This window comes from Taudactylus pleione, unplaced genomic scaffold, assembly GCF_031769625.1.
Source record: "Taudactylus pleione unplaced genomic scaffold, aTauple2 ptg000136l, whole genome shotgun sequence".
Lineage (NCBI taxonomy): Eukaryota > Metazoa > Chordata > Amphibia > Anura > Myobatrachidae > Taudactylus > Taudactylus pleione.
The window spans coordinates 3,730,955-3,756,068 of record NW_028284538.1 but is presented as its reverse complement, the minus strand read 5'-3'; the positions used below and the strand labels follow the sequence as shown (position 1 = coordinate 3,756,068).

Genomic DNA, 25,114 nt, shown 5'->3' with positions numbered 1-25,114 from the left:
GGTAAATAAAAAGCAGTGAAAACCTACAGGAGGTTGGTATGGTGGTTTGTGTCCATACAGGACAGGTTGGCTATACTGTACACTTAAGATGGGTACACACCATGCAATCCTCGGCCCAACATAGCTACATCTGTCAGCTAGGCCCGATAATAGTGTAGTGCAGGGGTTCCCAACCACGGTCCTCAAGGCACACTAACGGTCCATGTTTTAAGGATAGCCACACTTGAGCACAGGTGACTCAATTAGTACTTAGTAATCAATCTAAAACCATTGGATCGGCTTTTTGGAGCTGTACCCCACTGTGTATACAAGCACCATGACTCCTTGGTTCGTAGCCCATTGTGTATACAATTATTGTGACTCTGTTGGCCATAGCCCACTGTGTATACAAGCACTGTGACTCCTTGAACCGTGCCCCACTGTGTTTCCAAGCACTGTGACTCCTTGGGCCGTAGCTCACTGTGTATACAACAGTGGTCAATCTGTATTTAAACTGATCGTAATATGAATCAAAAATATGACTGATACAAAAGAATAGTGTAAAATAGATTTATTAATAAATTGATATAGATAAGTGAGAAAACTTCTAAAACGCACTTCACTTGTAGTGCTGATTTCTCCTCAGGTGTTTAAAATGATATATGGATTCCCACGTACTTCTGTCTTAAAAAATCACTGCGGGGGGTCAGCTCTCCGTATGGTCTCTGCTTATGCTTATACCATATGTTCCCCAGGAGACCGCTGTGCAGTCATCAGTGAGAGACAGGAAATAATGGACTAATGTATTCCACCAATATGGGTGGACGCTGATGAGTAAGCGGTGTCCCGCAACAGTACTCACTCACTGATGTTGGTAGTTCTAGTAATATGAAATGCACATCTATTCCCACTGGCAGGGGAAAAATTGTGTCAAATATAAATCTGCAGTTCCAAGATGTGTGGAATAGTTCCAGGGTAATTTAACTTGGAGATTTTTCCCCTGCCAGTGGGAATAGATGTGCACAGCGGTCTCCTGGGGAACATATGGTATAAGCATAAGCAGAGACCATACGGAGAGCTGATCCCTCAAAGAGAAGCCGACCCCCCGCAGTGATTTTTTAAGACAGAAGTACGTGGGTATCCATATATCATTTTAAACACCTGAGGACATATCAGCACTACAAGTGAAGTGCGTTTTAGAAGTTTTCTCACTTACCTATATCAATTTATTAATAAACCTATTTTACACTATTCTTTTGTACCAGTCATATTTTTGATTCATATTACGATCAGTTTAAAATAAATACAGATTGAAAACTGTTGAGCGCACTTCATCTCTATTTCTTTCATTCGTATTATAAGAGGTGGGCCCCTCTTTAATTTTTTGAAGTGCAGCCATAGATGGCCTATTAATTACAAGCTGAGCGCAGTTGATCATACTTTAAAGCACTGTGTATACAAGTACTGTGACTCTGCTGGCCGTACCCCACAGGGTGGGTGGCAGGGCTCGAGGACAATTCCATCTTGCACTACCTTTCATTGCTACCACTGCTGTGTGGCAATGGGGTAGATGTATGAAGCCCAGAAACGGTATCAGCGCACGTTATGTGCGCTGATACCGCTTCTCCCCGATGTATTATCGGGGGTCTGGGCGGTAAATGACAGGGGCGCTATGCGCCCTGTCATTATCGGCGCTGCTATCTACAAGATAGCAGCGCCGAGCGGCAGGGCCATGTACGAACGGTCATACCGCATGACCGTTCGTCCGGCTGTAGCTGTCGTTACCGACAGCTACAGCCTGGCGCTAGCCTATACCCACAGCAGGGACAGCGCTGTCCCTGCTGCGGCGGCTGCCGGCTCCAGGGCTCCACACGGGGATCTCGCGATACTTGCGAGATCCCGCGCATGCTCATTGGAGCCGGCCGGGACAGAGACACAGCGCATCAGCACTAGGCTAATGCGCTGCTGTCTCTAGCGGGTAGCGTCGGAGGGGGGAGTTAACGCAGTGCTTCTTGCTTCGCCTCGGTAAAGAGGCGAAGCGGGAAGCGTTATAGCGGCACGGTAAGTGCCGCTATAATACATCTACCCCAATGTTTCATAGATGTGCTTTAAACTGCGGTGTCTGTGCCGCTGCTCTGTCGCTTAGTAACCAGCCAGCTCACTGCAGCCTTTGGCCAATAATGGTGAAAATAATATTGTGAGCTGTGAGGTGGTCTAAATTTACTGTAAATGACTGGAAATTAATGTTATTGAGGTTAATAATACTCTAGGAACAAAAAAAAGCCCAAATTATGCAATTTTAGGCTTTTTTTGTTGTCAATTTTTGTAAAAAAATCCAAATCCAAAACCAGTCAGGGCGCTTTGGCAAATCCAAATCCTGACGACGAATCAGAGCCAAATCCAAATTCAAACCCAGCAATCGTCCGGCGCACATCTCTAATTTAAATCAGCTATGACGTATACAATCTTCTTCTTGTCAGCAGATAAACAAACATTATGTCAGTAGGGCAGGGAAAAGAAGATTGCGGCACCCCATTTGCCTCACACCTCAGCATGCCATTTCAGGATAGCCACCAGGTGTTGTTCTGCAGGTATGGCTCTTCTGAAAAAGGTGTCTTCCATCTCTGTGTAAAGTGAGACCAGTTGCAGCAGCTCCTGAAAGGTGAGGTCATCCAATCACAGATAATTCCTGTAGTCATCAGGATTATTTTCTCAAATCTGGTGTAACAGAGGCATATGGGACAAGGACTCTCTCCTCAGTAGCCAGTCCTCCTATTGATAAGGGCCCTTCTCTCCTTCCTCTTCTGAGCTTGCAGGAAGCTCACTGTAACAACCACAGAGTCAGCTTGCTCATGATCCATTCTTTCAGGTACTGTATAATAACCAGAGTAGACTCAACAGTATTAATAGTAGAGTGCAGAGGCACATGTAAACACTCTACCTGGCTGCGTAGTATGCGTATTTATATGGCCGACCCTGAGTATTATGCTATGGTGGGGGCCCCTGGGCTTAAATCCGGTCCTGCTTACGTGTCAGGACAGCGCTTCTGAAAAAAGGCTGTTCCATCAAAGCTCATTTCCTATTGTGGATTATTTCAGTGAAAGGCTCCACTTCTGATTTGCCCACAGCTACCTGAAATTGACTGGAAGATCTCTCTCCAGTGATACTGAAGCCCATAGGCTGCAATGGCTAACATATGTAATAATGTTAGTTTGCCTAACACTGGAGATATTGCTGATATCTCCTAAATTCAGGCTTTGTTAGCTACCATTTCCGCATGATTATGTTTGGAATTTAGGTTAATAAATAGGTCCTATAATCTTAAACACTGACAACATAGTTATTACTTTAATTCACTGTTAAGCTTGCCGTGATTGTCAACTTATTATTGCAATTTAAACTTTCAGCCGTATCTGACACAATTTGTCAATACATTCAATTAATTATACAGCTCATGACCCTTATAATTCATTTAATAAATTAATATAATTGTATTGTCCTCTATCTAATTTTTAACTGTAACTCAGCACTTAAGTACTGTGCCATGAATTCATTTGTAATACTATGCAGCATTGCCATAGCAGATCAAATGTCCGCACCGCAAAAATGCAACATCATGTTGTCACATCAAGGGGGCAGGACCGTCCAGAACCAGAAAGAAGAAGACTGTCTGGGACATGCTAAGGACGCTCTGTGCTGCTCTCCAGTCTGCAGGGCGCATGCCCATCTCTGCACTGGATCTTCAGGCACCCTACAAGTAAAATTTTTGTGCCACAGGGAATCTAATCTCGCCTGCCATATAGTATAGTATTTATCTATATAAGCGAGAAAGTGTGCCTGTCTGTCTGTCCGTCCGTCTGTTTGTCCTTTATGCATGCCCAGAGTTGTGGGCCTAGCTCCAACAAAATTGGCATGGTGGTGTAGTTTGACTAGGATTAGGTTTAGGTTTGAACTTTGTCAGGACCACACACTGTCACACAATCGCTAAAAATTGGGACACTCTTAAATTACACAGGTTCCAGGGCTGGCTCCAATGGAAATTGGCAGTCTGCCAAAAACCTGTAAAACAGCTACAAAAGTATCCTTTTAACTTCAGACTGAGCAAACTTGATGACTCATGCAAGTTCATATTAAATTCAGAGCCTCTGTGTTTGCTTGCAAGGGCATAACTACAACTTTGTAGGCCACATAGCAAGATCATAAAAGGGACCCCCCCAGATGTAAAAAAAAAAACCACATACATTTGCCCCCAAACAGAGCCCATTAATATTATGTCACACAGACCCCTTTCAGATAATGCCACACAGAGCCCATTCAGGTTATGCCACACAGTAGTACCTTTTATATACATTATGCCACACAGTAGTAGTGCCCCTTATACATTACGCCACACAGTACTGCCCCGTAGACTACAAAGTAATGCCCCTTACACATTGTACCACACAATAATACCCTTTACAGATTATCCCACATGAAAGTAGTGCCCCATATAAAACATTATTCCACCCAATAGTAGTGCCCCTTACACATTATTCCCCCCCAGCAACTCACCTCCCCATGTCCCTCCAGCAGCCTCTCACCTCCCCTTGTATGCCATCAGCAGCCAGCAGGTGTGGATTTGTGGCCGGGCTGACAGCTAATTACAGCTAGTGCACCGGCAGGCAGCGGCAGACATGGACAGAGAGCTCTGGCACAATTTGAATCTGGTGCCAGTCATGAGCCAATCAGAGCTTGCGGACTGGCAGCCAATCAGGAGACGCCACTGCTGTCGCTCCATGACTGCCTATCAGTGCTGTAATCAGCTGGCGGGCTGGCACCAAATCAATACTGCTGACACCCGGGCCCCCCTCGACCCTCCTGACTGGAATGGCTCACATTGTGTGCGTGATTGGGTTCAGGGGAGCGGTGGGCCAGAGAGGCAGCTCGGGCACCATAGCAGCAGCACCCCTTGTACCCTGTTAGCACACAGTGTGGTTCTTCTCAGGATCAATGGAAGGGGGTGAGGACAATGTAAACAAATAAAGACTGCAGGTGTACTTCAGGGTCCAGTCTTCAACCTGGGCAATGACGGGTATCCCAGCTAGCTGTTTACAAGGATGGAAGATAGTCACTGACATAAGTAATCAATACATTATAGGGTAAAACACTGGTCTGGGCCAATGGATACCTGGGCGTAAAATGTAATTTTATGGAGAAAATATAAATATAATATTATAAGGAATAAATTGTCCAGCAAAATGTGGACAGGGGAAACCATTTGGCTTCCCATGTATTTAATTCCCTGAAAACCCACTGGGGGGACATTTATTAAACTAATGCATGGGAAACTATATAATAAGTGCTAGAATACATAACTGCATTCAAATTTGAATTGCCATGTTTCTAGATGGGATGGATAACAGCAGAGTAATAAGTGTGCTAAATATTATAAAGGTCATCTAGAATATATGTGTTTCCAATGAACTACTGGTTTCAGGTAAATGGGAATATGAGAATTCTACTAACTGAAGATTTGAAAATATTACAGAAAAAAATTATTCTCCACTGACCACCTGGTACCAAGTCGCCCTTGATGTCCTAGCACTGTGTGTGATGTCCAATACTACAGCTATTAAAGCTGGTGAGGCTTTGGCTAAAGCTACACCAGCAAACCCATCTGGTCCTACATCCTCTGTAGGTGAGTATTTGAACATGACTTGTATTCTACAAGCTGAACTATGAATTGCATAATTTAATGAGGAACAGTTGTGTTGTGACTCGAGTAATGTGGAATAGCCTGGACCAAATTAACTCATCTTGAAAAATATTTAATTGTCATTCAATTCACAAACTAACAACATTTATTTGTTTTTTGAATTATTTTTTTTTCGCTCATATCTTTAAATCTTTGTGAATTTGTATTTATTCTTTTACGGCCACCCCTGTAGGATTTATACAATGGCTGGTTCCCATGTCTATAATTCCAATACAGGCTGGCACCTATTTTGATTGCAATCTTATTTATTGGCTTACATCAGCATTGAGCCAGGATAACCAGGGGGAGATGTATCAAACGGGATGTAGTCAGGATGCCGGCAGTTAAAATGCCGATCTCAAGAATCTGGACACTGAAAGTCCGGCATAGGACTAAAGATAGGTGTTTAAATACCGACGCCTATCATCAGCCCCACGTCGAAATCCCGACGCCCGGCATACCAAAAGTAGGTTAGCCGGGCTTTGCGACATGTTAGCCGCGTGGGGGACTGAGAGTTAGGTTTAGGCACTCCTGGGGGGACTTAGGGTTAGGCACTCCCCCCGGGAGGGTTAGGTTTAGGTTAGGGGAAGGGGGAATTAGGGTTAGGCACCACCGGGGGGAGGTTAGGGTTAGCCACCCCCCCTGGGAGGGTTAGGTATGGGGTGCAGGGTGGGGGGTTAGGGTTAGCAACCACGGGGGGGATTTAGAGTTAGGCACCACCCCCCAAGTGTTAGGATTAGACACCCCAAGGGAGGGTTAGGGTTAGGGGGGGTTAAGATTCTTACCAGCCGGCATCGGAATTATGATGTCTCGGGCTTCCATGGTCGGGATTAAAACCGACGGCTTTTAAGCATACCCAACCCATATCTCTTGGAGAGAGATAAAGTGAAGAGATAAGGTACCAACCAATCAGTTTCTGTAATTTAAAAAAAACCAGCCTATAAAATGACAGAAGATGATTGGTTAGTACTTTATCCCTCTCCAAAGTTTGATACACCTCTTACCCCCCATCACTTCCTAGGCAGATGGGAAAAGTGATCTCAGATTGTTGTCTTGTGGATCAAAATGTTAATACTGACCTTTATTCTTTACAGAACAGTGCAGCTACAATTTAGATTCTAAAAATTATATTGTGGTCTATACAATTTCTTATTTCCTGTGGGTAGATGTGACTATAACAAGTTTTGCAGTAACTTTGTTTTAACTTGAAAACATATTTATTTTGGTCTCCTGTTATGTTAAGTGGCCCAGCAAGACCCACAGTGCCCATAGTGATAGAGCATGTCAAAAGGACTTACTGTATTCATAGATGGACCTACAATAGTGCTGATATTTACGTAGTTGATAGATGTGTTGCTACTGCACGTGCCCAAAAAGTCTTGAAAACACTTACATGATATGGCGCAAACCATCATGTGCGATGCGGTTTGCAATAGCATACGGTATTGCTAACATTTGAGAAAGGGTTTCCGATCTCTGGTCATTTTAGGATGAAGACTGGGAAGTGTCCTAAAGTGATGGCAAAAAGGGTCCGTTTCATGGGCGTATTATAGGAGTGTCACAGGCGTGTCTGGGAAGGCTGCTGGGTTCTCTATTGCAAATACAATGCTTCAGAGGCCATGTTTAGTTGGATTTGAGGAGACTAGCTAGAGTAGACCCTAGCATTCAGCAAATGTTGATGGTGGGGCCAATGCGTTAATGTTGGTATATTTACAAACTCCATTGCAAATGCACAAACCACGCTGAACGTGGTCTCACCACTCGTACACTCCATTGCATAGTGGAGCATCAACGCGAGTACGATTTGTATATTCCCACAACCGCTATTGAGAGAGTGGCTGTGACTGTGGCTACTTTACCATCCTTCTCTGAATCAGGCCAAAAAACAGCTAAAGCTCTGATGTTGCACACATCTTGTCATTTGCTAAACCAATAATATAAAATAAAAAAATAAAAAGAAAGGAGAAAAATAAATAAATAAGAAATAAGGTTAAAAAAGAAATAAGAAAAAAATAGAATTAAATAAGAAAATAATTCCGTTGTATTATGTCCAACAATAACACACAAAAAAATAGAGAAGTATTTTCTGGCTGATTAATTTTGTGGAAGTAAATAAGAGCCAAAGCAAAGTGGATTTGTTGATTACTAAATATTTCCTGAAATAAATCCATATGTACTGCAAAAAATAAAAACATAAAATTCTATTGGGTAGGGTAAAGAAAAAAGTAATTCCACTAACACAAAGGAAGTGCAAACATGCAAAAAAAAGGTGAGGTGTAATTTTGGAATGGACCCTATATTAATGTACAGATTTTTTATCTCAATAATATCTATATAAAAGTAACTTTTTTAAATTGTGCTATCCATGAGAAAAGGTTGTTATTACAATCAAAATAATAAAATATTAGTAAAATATTTGATTTTACATTATGGCTCACTTTTTTCTCTACGTAGACAAAATCTTGTGAGTTTGTGAACTGTTTTTCAAAATTGACATTTATCATAAACTGTTACGTTTTCAAAATTTACTGATTGTTTTTTAATTCCCCATAACACTGTGCTCACAGATACAGCAGCTGTGGCAGTGATGGGACTGACGTGTGTGCTTCAGATGGAAAACGTACCCACTAAGACAGATAAGTTAATAAAGAGCTCTCTGACTACACTGCTGAACCTGATCATAGCAGCACAGAACAATGGACTAATTGGGAACATCTACAGCACTGGACTGGCTGGCCAGGTACGGATGGTGTAATGGTTAGCGTTACTGCCTCATACCACTACGGCCCTAACTGTGTGGAGTTGAATATGTGTGCGATAATAAATATGAATAAATTCCACTTAATAATTTGTTTTATTGATTTCCAGAAGGCATTTTGAACTCATAGGTCCTCAATCACAAGTGTTATTATACTTATTGAGAGGGGAGATCCTCATCATCCAGATTTATATTATATTACAAAAGAAAATTATTCTATGTATGCAAATATATGTCAAAAAAGTAATAATCACACTGAGGTAGACTGAAAGGGGATGGGTACGGGATGCCGGCTTTCAGAATCCCGGCGGTCACAATCCTGACAGGGTTAGAATACCGACACTTTTTTTCGGTCTGTATCCTAAACATTCCCCTAACCCTCCCTCCCCAGTGCCTAACCCTAACCTGCCCCAGTGCCTAAACCTAACCTCCACCTTCCAGCTCCCTAAACCTAACCTCCCCCTTAGTGCATCACCCTAACCCTCCCTCCAACCCCGCTACTTACCTTCAGGATTCTGGCAGTCCGGATGCCGGCACCAGGATTCTGACAGGTGTTGGTATTCCGGCGCAGGTATTCTAACCACTGGAATCCCATCCGTCAGTATATTAACCACATTCCACCTGAAAGACCCCATGCCTTTAGCGAAAAATGTTGGATACTTGGTAGTCGATGTCTGCCACTACATTCAGATAAGCACTATTGTGGTTATTACAGTCATTAAAGAATATATATATATATATATATATATATATATAGAGAGAGAGAGAGAGAGAGATAATAAATATATATATATATATATATATATATACACACCAGTTCAATAATTCATACACCAGCAAAGAAAAAAATATTTGAAAATATGTAAACCCATTCAGGGGAGTCAAAAGCTCTGATGGGTCCGGGTACTTGTGGTAGGCATGGCCAATTCTGGGGAGACATGGTCACCCCCCCCCCCCAAAAAAAAAAACTGGATGAACCTGTATAACCGCAGCTGCTGCGGCACATAGGGCAGCAAGAGGACCAACAGTCTCCTCTCTCTCTGCCCGATGAGCAGCTGCTGCTGCCTGCTATACCAACGTGGCCAGCGGTAGTGGATGAAGCAGTGTGGGCGGTCACTGACCCAGGTAATAAGTACCTGCTTCCACACCCTTTTCGGTGCCCCTGAATCTGATTTCTTTATATAATAACAAGTTTATCTGTTGATACCTCAGTTTGCTGGAGAATTTCAACAACCACACCAGGGTAGCTTCTTAGTACCACACTGTAGACAGGAAAGAAAAAATATGTTACTAACAATCGACTATAGGTAGATCTGGCCATTAATTAAATTTTAAATTTATATCAAAATGAAGTGGTTGAGTCAATTGCTACTGACACGATAGATAGATAGATAGATAGATAGATAGATAGATAGATAGATAGATAGATAGATAGATAGATAGATAGATAGATAGCAGTGTTAGTAATTAGTAATATATCACATATGGACATCAAAGATCAATCTACCAGAAACATTGATCTTCATGACCAATATACGGCACATGCGTGACAATTTCCTAACTCCACAACAGCGCATGCACGTAACTAATATTGATCCTGGAAAAGTTTATTATTACTTTCACTGAATTAAATACAACGATGCAGATCCCATATCGATCTTTGAGATTGATACGGGACAGCTGATTGGCTATGCCTAGTCTTTTGATGATGATGATGATGATGATGAGAGACAAATCCGGAAGAGGCTTGGGAGGATACCAAATGCATTTTTTTTACTCAAACTTTATAATGGGTTTAATCCACCAAAGCTCAAATACGTTGGGTAAAAAATTGGTTGTGTCACATGAAGATCGAGTGACTATGCCCATGTTAAAAACACTGCTATGGACACAACTAAGGGCAAACATGTGGCCATAAATAATCATGAAACCATTATTAATCAAATGGCACTTGCATATTTTGAGAAATTTCTTTTAGTGAAAGTGATTTTTTTCAAGTTTTTTTTTTAGCAGAATAAATAGAATAAACTTATTTACTCCCATAACAGATGTAATCTACATATATTTATTGTTCATAACCAAATATAAAGTACCATTCCAATACAGAAAAGAGGCAATGGTTACCGTTAAATTCTAAAACAAAAGGCAGGTAATTCACGTTGAATTAAAAAAAAAACAGATACAATTAGATCTATATATCCCAAATGTTTGATATGTTAAATATCAACCAGTGAAGCAAAAATTACAGTAACTATAAGCAGACATTAATGGGGAGCTCTAGTGGTCAACACTATAGTTTACAATCTATAGATAAATAATTATATTATACATGAGGATGTATTTTTAATAAGTGAGTGCCCAATAAAGGGTCACTAAATAATATTTTCCAGTATATATTAATATGTTTTCAATTTATGGGAATTTGCGATTTAATTTGGTTATAAAGGCTTCTGCACAATCTCCTTTTGTCTTTTTTTCTTGGATTAGATTATTCAAAAATTGAGATCTCTCTAGTATCAGTGCTTTCTGAAAGATGTTTAAAATTGTTTACAGGTGTAACCCCTATCAACGAATCTCTGCATTAGGAAATTATATGTAGTTTAATATTTTTTAATGTTTGACTGCAATTCCTTCTCAGTCTTAACAATTTGGAATAAGGCATATTCCATTTCCATTTGGATAGATGACAACTGGTTGATAACACAAAGCTGTTGGCATCCACTTAAAAAAAAATATTAGTGTCTTTTTTATCTGAGTTATTAATCACAAGATTTAGATGCAGACAGTCAATAAATTTGCGGTTACATTTATAAGTAAGTGATAAATTCCAATTATTGTGAGTTAATTGATAAAATGTTGTATCTCATTTCCTGTGCCTTCCAAACTGCATCATCTATGTAATGTTTATAGCATATAATGTTCCAATTTCTTGTGTGTTAAAATGTTTTGATTCCTCCCTTCCCATGGAAATATTGGCATATAAGGTGGCAGATTTTGTCCCCATAGCAGTACCTTATGATTGTATATAAAATGTATTCTTGACATAAAAAAATTATTATGGCTAAAAATATATATAATACCATCTAATAAAAAAAAAACATTTTTTACCACTGTATAAACCTTATATAGGGTTTCTATAATTACCTCTATACCTTTACTATGGAGTAGGAATGTGTACAGAACCTACATAGATGGCATTAGATACATCCTTTTTATGCTGGGAAGGTAATTCATTAAGAGGTAAACTGAATCATATTTGCCAAATACCTTAATTGCGGGTTAGTTTTGATCCCATGATCTACCTTCTTCATTATAATGAAAGTCCTACTGTAAGTATCTAAGAACTTACTTTTGTCATCGTTGCTATTAGTCTTATTCCACAAAATTGGAGATTCCCTCATACCATGTCCATATATCAATGGCTGGATCAGATAAAAAAAATCAGATGCCTCGAAGAACGAGCACAAGAAATTACAGATATTTACTTCAATAAATATTTTGTATGGTGATAATTCTCAATTATTTTACCTATAGGGAATTTATAGATTAATAGATAAAATGGAACAAGAGCCCTATGTTTGAAATTAATTTCCTGTTACAGAGTAAAGTCTATTTTAACACAGATAAATCTGACTGCCAACAACAATCCCCTTTCCCTTTCATGTACTTCTCCTGACTACTCCCCTTCCCAAAGTAACAGCTAATGGATCATTGTTTCCTGACTGCCCCTCCGTCTCCGGAGTGATCGCTACTCCTTCATTCTGTTGTGTTACATGTATTCATGAGTACTTCATAAAGATTTTATTTTGTTTATTTAATGTCAACTTTATTTTTGTACATGTTTAGTTACTTTTTTATATATTGTGCAGTGTAGCATGTTCTCCCTGTTGTCAATATTTTATAATATATAAATCACAATATCTACTAACACATTTTATCGATAGTGATCTCAGATGATGTAGTAATGCATTATGAATATGATCATTATTATAATTATTACATATTAATATGATAATTAATAATGTTTTCTAGGCTCTGACAGCTGCCCAGGCTTACTATCCCGCAGCCTCCTGGGCTTGTCCCCAAACAATAAGTGCAGTCATAAATCTGATACCACAGGGGAAATTCTCCATTCCCATATCTGCTGCACAGGTCCTGCCGTTCCTCTGGGGTAAAAGTTATCTCTCTGTGAAAGGGATGTCGTGCCCAGGAGATAATGGTGAGAGCCTTTCTTACATATACACATGGTACCAGGGGCAGATTCCCCGAGCTGTTATTATGGCATCAGGCAGTACAAGTAATCTGCTCTCAGGAGATATTGTACAGAGGACACAGGCGTTTCTTGAAAAAAAAAATATTTTGACTCCCTTAGCAATTTATATTTATATTTTGTTTAACTGCACATTTCTTTATGGAAATTTTAACAATATGAATTGCTCTGACCAAGCTGTGAGTCCCATATCACTGATGTAGATGATACCAGCATGGGACCTGGTTTGACAGGAATCAGGCACTTGTGTACAGTAAATTTGCCCCTATGCAGAGTTGTACACATTTTGGATTTTTACCCGTTATCATCATCAGTTCATGCCTGCAGCAACCATCAGCTAAGTGCAAAATATATGCCGGAGAAAAAAGCATTTTTACGTATACGTTCTATTATACATAGCTCGGAGTGCCGTCAGCACGCCCTCACTGAACTTTGGTGAACCTTTAGATGGCGTTACCCGATAGAAGCCTATGGGCTTCTTTCCATAAAGTTCTGTGAGATTGGATCCCCCCCATCACCCCTGGTGGCACAAGCGGCTTTCTGCGCATGTGCATAGGGACTTCTGGGCCATAAACCTGAAAGTTTCTCTCTCACAAAGGACAGCTCTTATCGAGACAGCTGTCCTTTGCAATTTTCCTCTGGCATAATTGACACTGGCATGCATGCGATGAGTGGCGGGATGTTTCGCATGCAAATTGTGATGCATGATGCGGAAACCAGGTTTATATGTGCTTTCTTTTCTGCCATTAGGTCAGGTTTGGTGTATGTTTATAGCTGCATTGCACCTTTATAGGATCACCGATCACACAGGGGCGGACAACTGCAAAAGTACAATCCTACCTGTAATACATAGCGCGCACGTAGGTATGGTATGACTTGTCGACATACAGATGGTCGCCATTCAGGTTGTTGATGTCAGAATGTTGACAGGTTCTAGATTTCGACAGTCAGAATGTCGACATGGTCATTGGGTCAACAATCAATATGTAGAGATGTATTAAAATCAACATTTTTAAAATGTCGATTCAATCAGAAAGTCGATATTTAACATGTCAACAACTGAATGACGACATATTGTTTTTAGCTTAACCCTAAACCTTACCATTATCCTAACCCTTATCCTAAACCTATCCCTAAAAATCAACAAAGAAACATATGTCGGCCTAAATGAATATCTACATGGTGATTGTTGACCTAAAGATCATGTCTACATTCTCATTTTAGACATTCTGGTGTTAACCTTGTGAATGTCGACAAATCCATCTGATAACCACATTTACAGGGTAGAAAAGAAAAAACAATTAATAAACAAGGTGCGCTTGTCTATCAGACAATCTTATTATAACAATGTAGCATATCACAATAATTACACAACTGGTGAGACATATATTCACATATACAACATAAAATAATGCAATAAAAGATTCAAAAAAGCCTATTGCCAGTGCCACTTAATTTAGCACTCTACTGGAGTAAAGCAAAAAAGAACAGTACTTTTCACCTTGGGAAAACCATGTTACACTGCTGGTGGGGCAGATGTAAAATGTGCAGAGAGATTTAGATTTGGGAGGGGTGTGTCCAAGCCATACTTACATATTCTCCCGAGACTGTCGGGAGCCTCCCAAAAATTGCATGCCGCTCCCGGCACCCCGCAAGAGTAGGCAAGTCCCCCGTATTGTACAGCGGCCCCCCGCGACCGCACGTGAAAGTGGGTGGTTCGGGGACGATGACGCGATTTGTGCTAAATCGCTTCATCGTAGCCCCACCGACTGGTTTGTAATGCTGTAATATCGGCATTATAAAGCGAGGGGAGGGTCCGCGATAGCGCTGGCACTGCCCCGCTCCGCCCACTTCAGCCGCCCCCATGCTCCCAGCTGCACCGACCTGGCAGCCCCCTTTCCGGATGGAGCAGCCACAATGTCAGTAAGTATGGTCCAAACTCACATCTAAATTGCAGTGTAAAAATAAAGCATTTGTGGGCTACATGCAACAGCAGCCAGTATTTACCCTGAATGCAACAAAAATGTATGTATTGGCTCCCCTTGCTTTGCATCATGGTTACTTGCTTTTTTTGCTTTGCTTCCAGCTCTGGTTGCATAATATTAATGTACAGTATTGATCCCAATTGTTTAGCGCAATGTAAAATGCTAACACTATATAAATAAATGTCAATAAGTAATATTAAAAAATAAATGTATTTAGTGAACTTTTATGCATTTCCTTGATTTTTTTATGCTGTGTGTTTGTCTTTGGTATGCTTTCTGGCTCTATATATATTCCTCTACTAACTATGGTTACTTTTCATGTTACTGTTTTTTCAGTCTTTTAATCCCTGCCTACAATACCTTTTGGTTTTGTCTCCTATATAGTTCCTATGATCTCAGTGGTCTACACCATCCAAAATGACCTGATAGGGACACATTTTACGTACTCTATTACAGTGTCTGTGAAAGAGGAATCCATTCTGTTGGTGGTTATGGAGAAGGCAGCTCAGCTTGACACGCACTTCAGGTAAGGGGAGGCACAGCTCAGATGCTGGATGGTGTGGTTTGATGAGACAAACACATAGGGGTAGATCATACATGCCTACTCTCCCGAAAATCGTGGGGGGCTACCGATTGTTCGGGTATCCCCGCAACCCCGGAAGAGTAGGCATATCTCCCGCATCTTGCCCACTTCCTAGTAAAGTGGGCAGGATAGGGAGATTTAATCGGGAATTTTCAGGTCTGCGAGTAAGGGGCGGGGCTAAAATTACACTAATCGCGTCATTTAGCCACTCCCCCTAACTGCAAATCATGCTGTTTCACTGTGGTGGGGCGGGGCCTAATTACGTATACACTGTGGCCCCGTCCCCCAAAGTAATCAACAGAATCTCCTCCCTGGACTTCTCCTGGGTAGGAGATATATAATGTCGGCAAGTATGGGGTCAATTTACTAAGATTCGAGTTTGGCCGAGATGGCAATTTCAGGTGAGTTTAGGCCTTTTTTTTCAGCTCGCACATTTACTAAAGATAAACTCGGGTGAGTTTGGGAGAGATTTCTCTCTTATCACTGTAAAACTCGGGTGAGATTGCAAACTTGAATAAACTCACCATCAGCCAAACTCGAAAGTACTTTTCATGAAAAAGATACAACTCTGGAATTTACCAAGAATCGAGATTACAATTTCGGGTGTAATTGTAGCAAACTCACAGCTAAATTGAAGTTTCAAATAGACCACCTTCTGAGCTGCGAGTTTGTCAGAAACATACACAGATCAGTGTGATTTGTGTATGTTTCTGCATTGAATCAGTACTGTAATGGTTAATTTTAAAAAAATGACGTAGGGTCCCCCACCCCAAAAGACATAACCAGCCCTGGGCTGCTCAACCAGTCCTGGTTCCTAAAATTCCCCCGTACTTTAGGAACCAGCATCTGGCTGCAGGGCCAGTCCTGGTTTTAAATATAGGGGGGAAAAATGCATAGGGGACCCCCTATATTTAAAACCAGCACGGCCGGCACCCGTACCCCCACTGTAAAATAAATAGTTAAGTAACCACAACACTCACACACCGTGTATAGTAAAACTTTATTACATATCTACCTACCTCACTCACACATACTTACCTGCTGCCAGCTGTTCTGTCCACTTTTCCATGTAGAATCCAATGGGAGTACCTGGAAAAAAGATCCCATACTCACCTCCATCCTGCCATCCTGGCACCGCTCTCCGTAGCATCCCCGTACTTGTAAAATAAATAAACGACTGACCCAATCCAAGCTGGACATGTGCAAGTATTCGTTGTCACATATACTTACTGTACGCTACGCGAAATGACAGATTAACTTGTGGGAGGCTCCCGATTTTTCAGGTAGCCTCCTGCACCCCCGGAAGAGTGGGCACTCGTCCCACATCCCGCTCAGTTTATAGTGAAGTGGGCAGAATGGAGCAAATCTTACTGGGAATCTCGGTCCATGAGGAGGGGCGGGGCTTCTGTAATAATTGCATCATGTGGCCCTGCCCCTATTCACATGTGCATGATTCGCTGCATTTCGTCATGAGTGACGGGGCCTAATGACGTAAATAGTACATCCCGGTCCCTATCACCGCCTATATGCATCTCCTCTCCGGGCCTCTCCCGGAGAGGACATTTCTAAAGTCAGCAAGTATGGTCTGTACTGTGCATATCCGCTGGCAGCAAAGCGATTACGCACATAGTCTCATGCTAATCCACTGCGATCGCTATGCCGTCTCAGCACTACAAAAGGACGCCCCCATTGCCTTACACACATCCGTAATGTTTAGCAAGACTGCTAAACCATCAGTACCATCGCAGCCTCAAGCACACTAGCAACACCTCTGACCTTACTCTGGAATTGCTAACTTCATCGCATGCTAGGAGTGCTCAGGCTGCGTAGGGTGTATAATTTATCGACGCCCATGCAACTGCATTCAAACACACTGGCACGCCTGCGTTTTGCCTCCCCCCCCGTCACCTCCCACAAATGGAACTTCCTGTCAATCACTCTGCGATAAGTCTGCATAGTCACTGCGGTCGCAATCCCGATTGCAATGGCCGATTCGTGCACACGCACTGCGATGTATACGCATGTGCAGAACACAATAATCAGCCGATTTCGTGCATAATCGCAGTTGCGATCGGTAGTGAATCAGGCCCTCTGTTCACATTGTGAATTTATCACACAGGTAAGGTGACATCTTAGTGGAAGATGAACGCTATGGCCATTGTGCGTACCTTTTTTTTCTAACAGGTTTCCTTCCCAAATAGACCAGAATGAAGCCAGCAGAGTCCTGCTCATTCGGTCCTAGTCATATGTGTCTACTCTCTTGGGATGGTGACCACCCATGCGAACCCCTGCCGGGCCCCGCCCTCCGGCGTCCACTTTCCTCCCGCAGCAGCTAACTTATAGAGTACTAGTTGGTGGTCCAGGGGGAGCCAATGACGGCAAGTATGTCCTAGTCCCAAACACTGGCCAGCCACATGTTTCTTGGGACTAAATCATTAATCTGTTACTTGGATCACAGTTCCAGTAGCAGAATCAATCTTCATTAATACAGCTTGCCTTACATGCCAGAGCACAGTGTAGGAATGTCCCCTGTGATCACATCTGTGCATAAAATATCTTCTGCTCCTGAAACTATATATATGGACGCTATCACTGTGACATCATCATCCTGAAGTCCCACGTTGGTATAGAGCTCTTTTCGCTGGTTTTGGCCAGTTCCAAACTTCATGATTTGGATATATGACATCATACAAGGTCCACACATTATCTGGCTCATCTTCTGAATGACAGTGAAGGTGAATATTTAAAGAGTGAAAGACAGTAGATAAGCTATATTCATTCAGTTCAATGTACGCACATTACTTACAGTACCTTTGCACATGCTTTGAATGGTTCAATTACTATACTATAAGTTCCTTATGGATTTTGATTTTTTTTTTATATGTTTTTTTCTGATCCATTTGATGGTAATGATCATACAGGAGGAGGAGCTATCTATTATATTATTATTATTATTATTATTATTATTATTATTATGTTCACTTTTTTAATTTTACTCTAAATAGTGCATTGAGGTGTTGTTATGATTTGCACTTAGCCACAGCAGGAGAATGTTGAAATTGTGAATGTTGTCGGTCAGCATATCAACAATGGGATTTCACATTCACTTGTCATCTAATCCTACCCCTAACACTAAACACAGCCTAATGGGGGGTATCCACTTAGCGATATACAAACGAGAGCACGATTGCGACATTGCAATCATGCTGTCGTTTGTATAGCTAGTGATGTGCTAGGACTGAACGTTCACTCGTTCAGTCCCGGGACATCCCTCATCCCCGCACATGCAGAACCTGACGAGATTGTCAGGTTGACCTGCATGTACGGGCGATGTCGGATGCCGGAAGCGACCCGCGGGCACGCGCATCACGGGTCGCTTCCGTCCAAAACATCCCCGATGCATACACGATGCATGCGCGATCTGCAAGCGATTGCACGATAATGACATCGTTATCGTGCAATCGCTTGTTTAAATCGCTAAGTGGATACCCCTCATAACCGTGGGTGTTGACATTCTGACAATGTTGACATTATGTCAGTTGAAATATTCAATGTCAGACCAGACCATTAGCCTAGCATGCTGGCCACATCCCTGCTGGTGAAATTCAGTACAGAGAGGGAGTACAGTTGAATGGAGAATTTCTAGGACTACTGGAATATAGTAATTCAGATAAGCATAGGCATTTTTCTAGAAGCTCTCTCTCTACTTTCACTCACTCACTCACTATTATATGTACGTATACAGTGTGCGTGAGGGGATGTACAAATAGAGGTAGAGACGCTTAAGGTCTACAGACGGTGTAATGGTTAGCATTGTTGCCGCACAGCACTGAGGACGTGGGTTCGATTCCCACTACGCCCCTAACTGTGCGGAGTTTGGATATTCTCCCTGTGCTTGCGTGGGTTTTCTCCAGATACTCCGGTTTCCGCCCACATTCCAAAAACATACTCAAAAGGTTAATTGGCTCCCAACAAAAATGAACCCTAGTGTGTATGTGTGTGAGCATGTGGCAGGGAATATAGGGGTCTATTTACTAAGCAGTGTTAGGAGACAGAGTGAAAAGTGATAAGGCGCCAGCCAATCAGCTCCCAACTGCCATCTCACAGGCTGTGTTTGAAAAATGACAGTTGGGAGCTGATTGGCTGGTACCTTATCACTTTTCACTCTGTCCCCTAACACTGCTTAGTAAATAGAACCCATAGATTGTAAGCTCCACTGGGGCAGGGACTGATGTAAATGGGCAAATACTCTCTGTAAAGCGCTGCGGAATATGTGTGCGCTATATAAATAACTGGTAATAAATAAATAATATGTTTGCAGTATAAACCTTGTGACAATTACTTACTGATGTATTTTTCTATGTTATTTGTCTTTCAACTGACCAGTGGTAATTAAGACATCGATTGGTTTATTGCTCATTAATCTCGAAACAACCTTTAATAACTTAACTTAACTAAAACTAATAAATAACGACACAGATACAACAACAGCTCGGCTAAAAGGTCACAGCTTTTTATTTATAATTAATGAATTGACCAATTGGGGTGGCTAAGAGACACTGCAAGCTCAGTTCTAGCTTTTGCATAAACCAAGAAACTCGGGAGATGACTGATACGTCCCCCCTCAAGACGCATTTACGGTGCAAGGGTCTCGCTTCCCTCCTGGGCCAATCCGAAACACTTCCGTACAAAAGCGCCGGGTCCCCCCGCACATAGAAGGACAAATTCGCCATGCACATAGAGGGCAAGCACCCCCACAATGCTTCCTTGCGCCACATAAAGCCAATGAGCTGCAGCGTACTCCAGCCCTGTTGCCCCTCTCCTAATTTTGGGAAAGAAAAGTTAGTGGACAAAACAAACCTAAAGGGTGGGATGGTGGGTTTAAAAGATCCTGAAAAAGAGGCTGACACCATGCAAACCATCCTATATATACAGATCATCAAGACCACACCTACAAGCATTCAATTGGCCCAAACTAAACTCCTGACACCAACTAAACTGCCCAGCAACAAGGCTGTAATGACTGCCAATCAGCAAAAAAACAGTATTCTTACCTATTCTCGAGCTTATTCAGCTTTCGCCTACTAAACTGTTATTCTTTACTCAGTTTTTCTACAGAAACCACTGTTTGGGGCCCGTATGTGACAACCATTAATAATCTGAGTGGAAATACCAATGACAAGACATATTGGCAGTTTTTAAGCGGTGTAGTACCATTATCTGAAGGTACGTAGACTTGGTTGCCTGTTGGATAATTCTGTGTCTTTCCACAACACTCTCATTTATGGAAATATGGGAATTCTATTGGGAGGCCACTGGCTGACAGTTATAGGAGGAGAACTAACTAGAACTAGGGATTAGGTGATGTCAATGACATGCATTATTTAGGATTACAATATTTTCCAGTGAGCTTTCTGTTCATACTTGTAGAAACTATAATGGCGATGCACAGATATGGTGGCTTAAGCTGGGTACACACTATGCGATCCATGTCACAATATATAATTTATGGCGCGGATCAGAACTATATATCGCGTGGATCGCATAGTGTGTACACCTGCGTGCCCACAGCACCACAGATGGGACGATGAGCTGAACAAAGTCATGCTGCTAAATGAGGCTGGAACTACACACCGCACTGTCGTCTGCTGCATCATACAGTGTGTACGGATGGAGCAATGTATCGTGCCATTGCTGGGTACACACATAGTGTCTCATTCAGACCCGGTTGCAAGCGCTGAGTGCTCGCAACCGGGTCGATGTTAAGGCCCTGCGCACGTGCAGCGGTCGCACTGCGCGTGCGCAAGCCCCGGAGCGAGAGAGAAACTCTCTCGCTCCAGAGCTCACTACAAAAGAGGCGGCTGTCAATGTTGATCGACAGCTCGCCCCGTTTTGTGGGCGGGGCGGGGGGATTGGCTACATAAACGGAGGCGTTCCGTTAGTTTTGTGGGCAGCCGCACTGACTTCAGTAGTGATGTCAGTGGGGAGCTTCCTGATCGATCAGAGCAGGAAGCTCCCTGGGGCTTGTGGGTGCCGAGACCCAACCTTAGGGTCTCGTCGCAAGCCCCGATGGTCAAGACCTGACCTGAAGCTGTGGGTGGTAACCCAAATCTTAGCTAGCGACCAGGAGGCCGCACTTAAAATTCAAAGCGGCCGCCCTCATTCAGAACGAGCGCTCGCTTCTTGCGAGCGCCTCTGGATGAGGGCCATTGTGTAGAGTGTATCCAACATTAGTGAATGTGCTGGCCATTCCTACTACACATACAAATATTTTTATTTGCCCTATATCTTATTTTGATGCTCATTGCAAATGAAAAGTTATTTTCTGTATTTAGCTTATTAGTTTAAATGACAAGAATGGGGCTCAGACTTGTGGACAGTGAAAATGTGCAGTATATTGATGATAGCTGAGTAGCTAATGAATATTCATGAGTCCAGTGCTGGAATCATTAGGATGCCCTTGTGACCTGGGAACTCAGGAGATTAGTAGTACAGTGCTATATAATACTTGTAAAAGAATAAATAGTGTATAAAACATGTGCACAAACCCCCTTAAAAGAAATCAGTGCACAGTTGTGAAACAAAGTCAAAATAGTGAGGCCATCAAAATAATACATACCTACCCTCCCGGAATTCGCGGGAGGTTCCCGATATTTTGGGTAACCCCCCGCGCCACCGGAAGGGTAGGCATTTCTCCCGCATTCTGCCCACTTTCTAGTGAAGTAGGCAGAATGGGTAGATTATTAGTGGCGATCTGCGGGTCTGTGCATTGGGGGGCGGGACCTAATGAGGCGATTCTATGATAATCGCATAATTTAGCTCCGCCCCCTGATTAATGTATGCGCCACCGCGACCAATTATCACGAGGGGCAGGGCTTAACGATGTAATTTCGCCAGGCACTGCCCCAACTCCATCCACCTGCTTCTCCTCCCCAGGCTTTTCCCGGGAAGGAGAAATTCAAAGTCGGTAAGTATGATCAAAATAAACCATGAGAATTTTAAAAATGCCAATGCAGTACAGCTAAACACTCAATACAACTGGCTCAGTGATACAGTGCCACACACTCGGGTATCACTGAACTGGTCATTGGATTTTTCATACATTTTTCACTACAACTGGTCTGTATTTATAAGGTAATAATAACTGAACCAATAGAACAGAAAACACTTTCTCAAATGCAGTAATTCAATTCCAGATGAGGTCACATCAACTTGATTTAATCTTTGCTTAACCACAACACACCCTGTTTTCACCTAATCTCCATCTCAACTTCACCTTGACATCACCCCCATAGGGTTGCATTGGGAAAATACTCAAAGTTGTGGTGCAGTTGGGGTAAAGTCGGGGTGAAGACGAGGATAAGTGAAGGCCAAGTCGAGGTGATATAACCGCCTGGAATTGAATTGCCCCCAAAGAGTCTTAAAACCACAAGGGAGAGGGACATTTCCCCAGCAATGAGCCAGACTAATGGTATAAAAGTCAATGACTATTGTTACAGCTGAACAGACAGAACCAAGACCAGGATCAGAGAAGATTTGAAATGTGCAATAGTTATTCTTTAATTCCAGCAATTTATTACAACTGCGCTTCTGAATGTGTGACATATCATATAAATGGGGAGATGTACCAAGCCTTGGAGAGTGTTAAAGTGGAGAGAGATAAAGTACCAACCAATCAGCTCCTGTCATTTTTCAAAACTTGTCTGTAAAATGACAGTTAGGAGTTGATTAGTTGGTACTTTATCTCTCTCTACTTTATCACGCTCCAAGGTTTAGTACATCTCCCCCATTGGAGCATAATATGTTTTGTGACAAAGGGGAAATAACGCCTAAGACTGATATATTTTAATGATTTACATAGGTAGGGATGCTTAGAATAAACGCGTTACCGAGAGTGCATGGATAGCGCGCATGGTGGGCTCGCAAATGATTTGCAGACCCAGGCAGCCCTGCCCTATATAAATATATATATATGTGCTGCAGGCTCGTCATTTAGTATGTGTAGAGAGAAAAATTAGATGCACGTTTCGTACTGCAGTTGACTATTGTTAACCACTTAATTGGTAACGTCACATGTAATGCGACTGCAGCCAGAAGTGCTTCAGCTGGCAAGGTCGCATCATATGCGACATCGCTGCCCCCGCTGAGTGCCACCGGCTGGAGAAGAGGAGATTTGTTCTGCACAAGTGCAGAACAGATCTTCTCTGACTTCAGTCTATGACTGTCAACATCACTGCCGGAATCGCTCCACCTCCAAGCACTATTTGGCTGATCTCTGTAATCTCTGCAAGTGCAGAGATCAGTTGCAGCAGGGGGGACTGATCATCAGTGCTCCCTAACATGCTCTGCTTCACTATGCCCATGGGAGTGGGGTTGGTATATGCCCATTGGGGTGGGGGGTAACACCCAGGGGGGATCTCACATCAATGGGGGTGAGGGGAGGGGTAATATAAAGAAATATGACAATGGAAGGGGGTGGGAGGGTAGAATAAAAACAAAATTACATTGGTCACAGGGTAGGAGGAGGGACCCCGGGGTGCAAAAAAACAACAGGGGCTTTTTATAGGGGGGATTGGTTTATAAAGCAGGGATTTGTTTACTACTAAGGGGGTGTGTGGAGGTACTGTTGTTAGGATTTATGACCACTGAGGGGGTCTATTGCCAATGGCAAACACCCCCTAGATATATATTTTATAAATATTTTTTTTATATATAAAAATACTTTTTTTAAACTTTATTAAATAATTTAAAAAAAAAAAAAAATTCTGAGCGGTTTTGTGGGAAAAAATCATCAGTTAAGTGGTTAATGTCCTTCAATGCTATTTAACATGTCCAAAAGGACTATTATTCGAATATTTATTTGCTTTTCCTGCTCTCTGTCTTCCCAGGTGTTGGAACCTACAAGGTACACAACGGCGAGCATATTTTTGCCATCTTCAGCAAATACTGATCATCAATTGCAGTTATCAGTTTTTCACTGCCTAAACATATATTGTATATCCAAACTGTGTTGGCCCAAGAATACCATAATGAAGTTATGATTTTGAAGTCTATAGGGCTAGAATTAACCGTTCCAGTCATGTTGCTCTTGGACAACCCACTATACTCAGATCTAAATTTATAATTAGTAGCTTAATGTAGATTTTGTCTTTAGGTTAGTGAAGTCAACTTTCTGTTCCACTACCTATGTGTATAACTGCAAAGATCAGATCAGAATTTAACAATAATATATATTATATTCATTGCTAGACTTACTAACATTGAATAGCGACACAAACTATTTTTTGGTAAATATTTTTATGTCCTGATTTAATAAAGACATCGGTCTATATGAAGAGACTATGTGGGATCTTTATTCGGTTTTGGAATTAAAATGACTTGTGCAATATTGAAATCCGGTGGGGCCTGTCCCCCTTGAATAATAGTGTTAAATAGACTGGAGAGGTTAGGAATAATTTGTGGGGAAAGGAGTTTATAATAGGCTGCGGATAAGCCATCTGGACCTGGTGTCTTTCCTGTAGGTAAAGTTTTTATAATTGTGGCAATTTCTTGCTCCGTAATTGGGGCTATTAAAATGTCTCTGTCCTCCTCTGTTAATTTTGGCAAACCAGCCTTTTCCAGGAGTTCAGTAACCAGGGATGAGTGATCTGAAGTTTCCCTATAAAAAGATTCAAAATAATGAAAGAAAGTCTCACTAATCTGGTCTGATTTAGAGCTAAGTGTGCCTAAATCTGTTCGGATGGAAAGAATATGTTTAGGCGCAGTCGAGGACCTCACCAGGTTGGTTAACAGTTTGCCAGGGCGA

The 25,114-nt window shown here is 42.0% G+C and overlaps 1 protein-coding gene across 1 annotated transcript in view; it reads left to right on the top strand.

Annotated features, from left to right (window-relative positions):
• The window catches only part of LOC148522922 (cobalamin binding intrinsic factor-like), a 34,945-nt gene extending 10,335 nt beyond the window's left edge, over positions 1-24,610 (top strand). The window contains exons 4-9 of the mRNA XM_088473563.1: positions 5,507-5,656; positions 8,281-8,453; positions 12,504-12,690; positions 15,111-15,252; positions 20,417-20,535; positions 24,198-24,610. Of these exons, the coding sequence (XP_088329689.1) occupies positions 5,507-5,656; positions 8,281-8,453; positions 12,504-12,690; positions 15,111-15,252; positions 20,417-20,535; positions 24,198-24,259 (833 nt within the window). The 3' untranslated portion in view covers positions 24,260-24,610. The remainder of the gene's footprint in view (positions 1-5,506; positions 5,657-8,280; positions 8,454-12,503; positions 12,691-15,110; positions 15,253-20,416; positions 20,536-24,197) is intronic.
• The last annotated feature ends 504 nt before the right edge of the window (positions 24,611-25,114 follow it).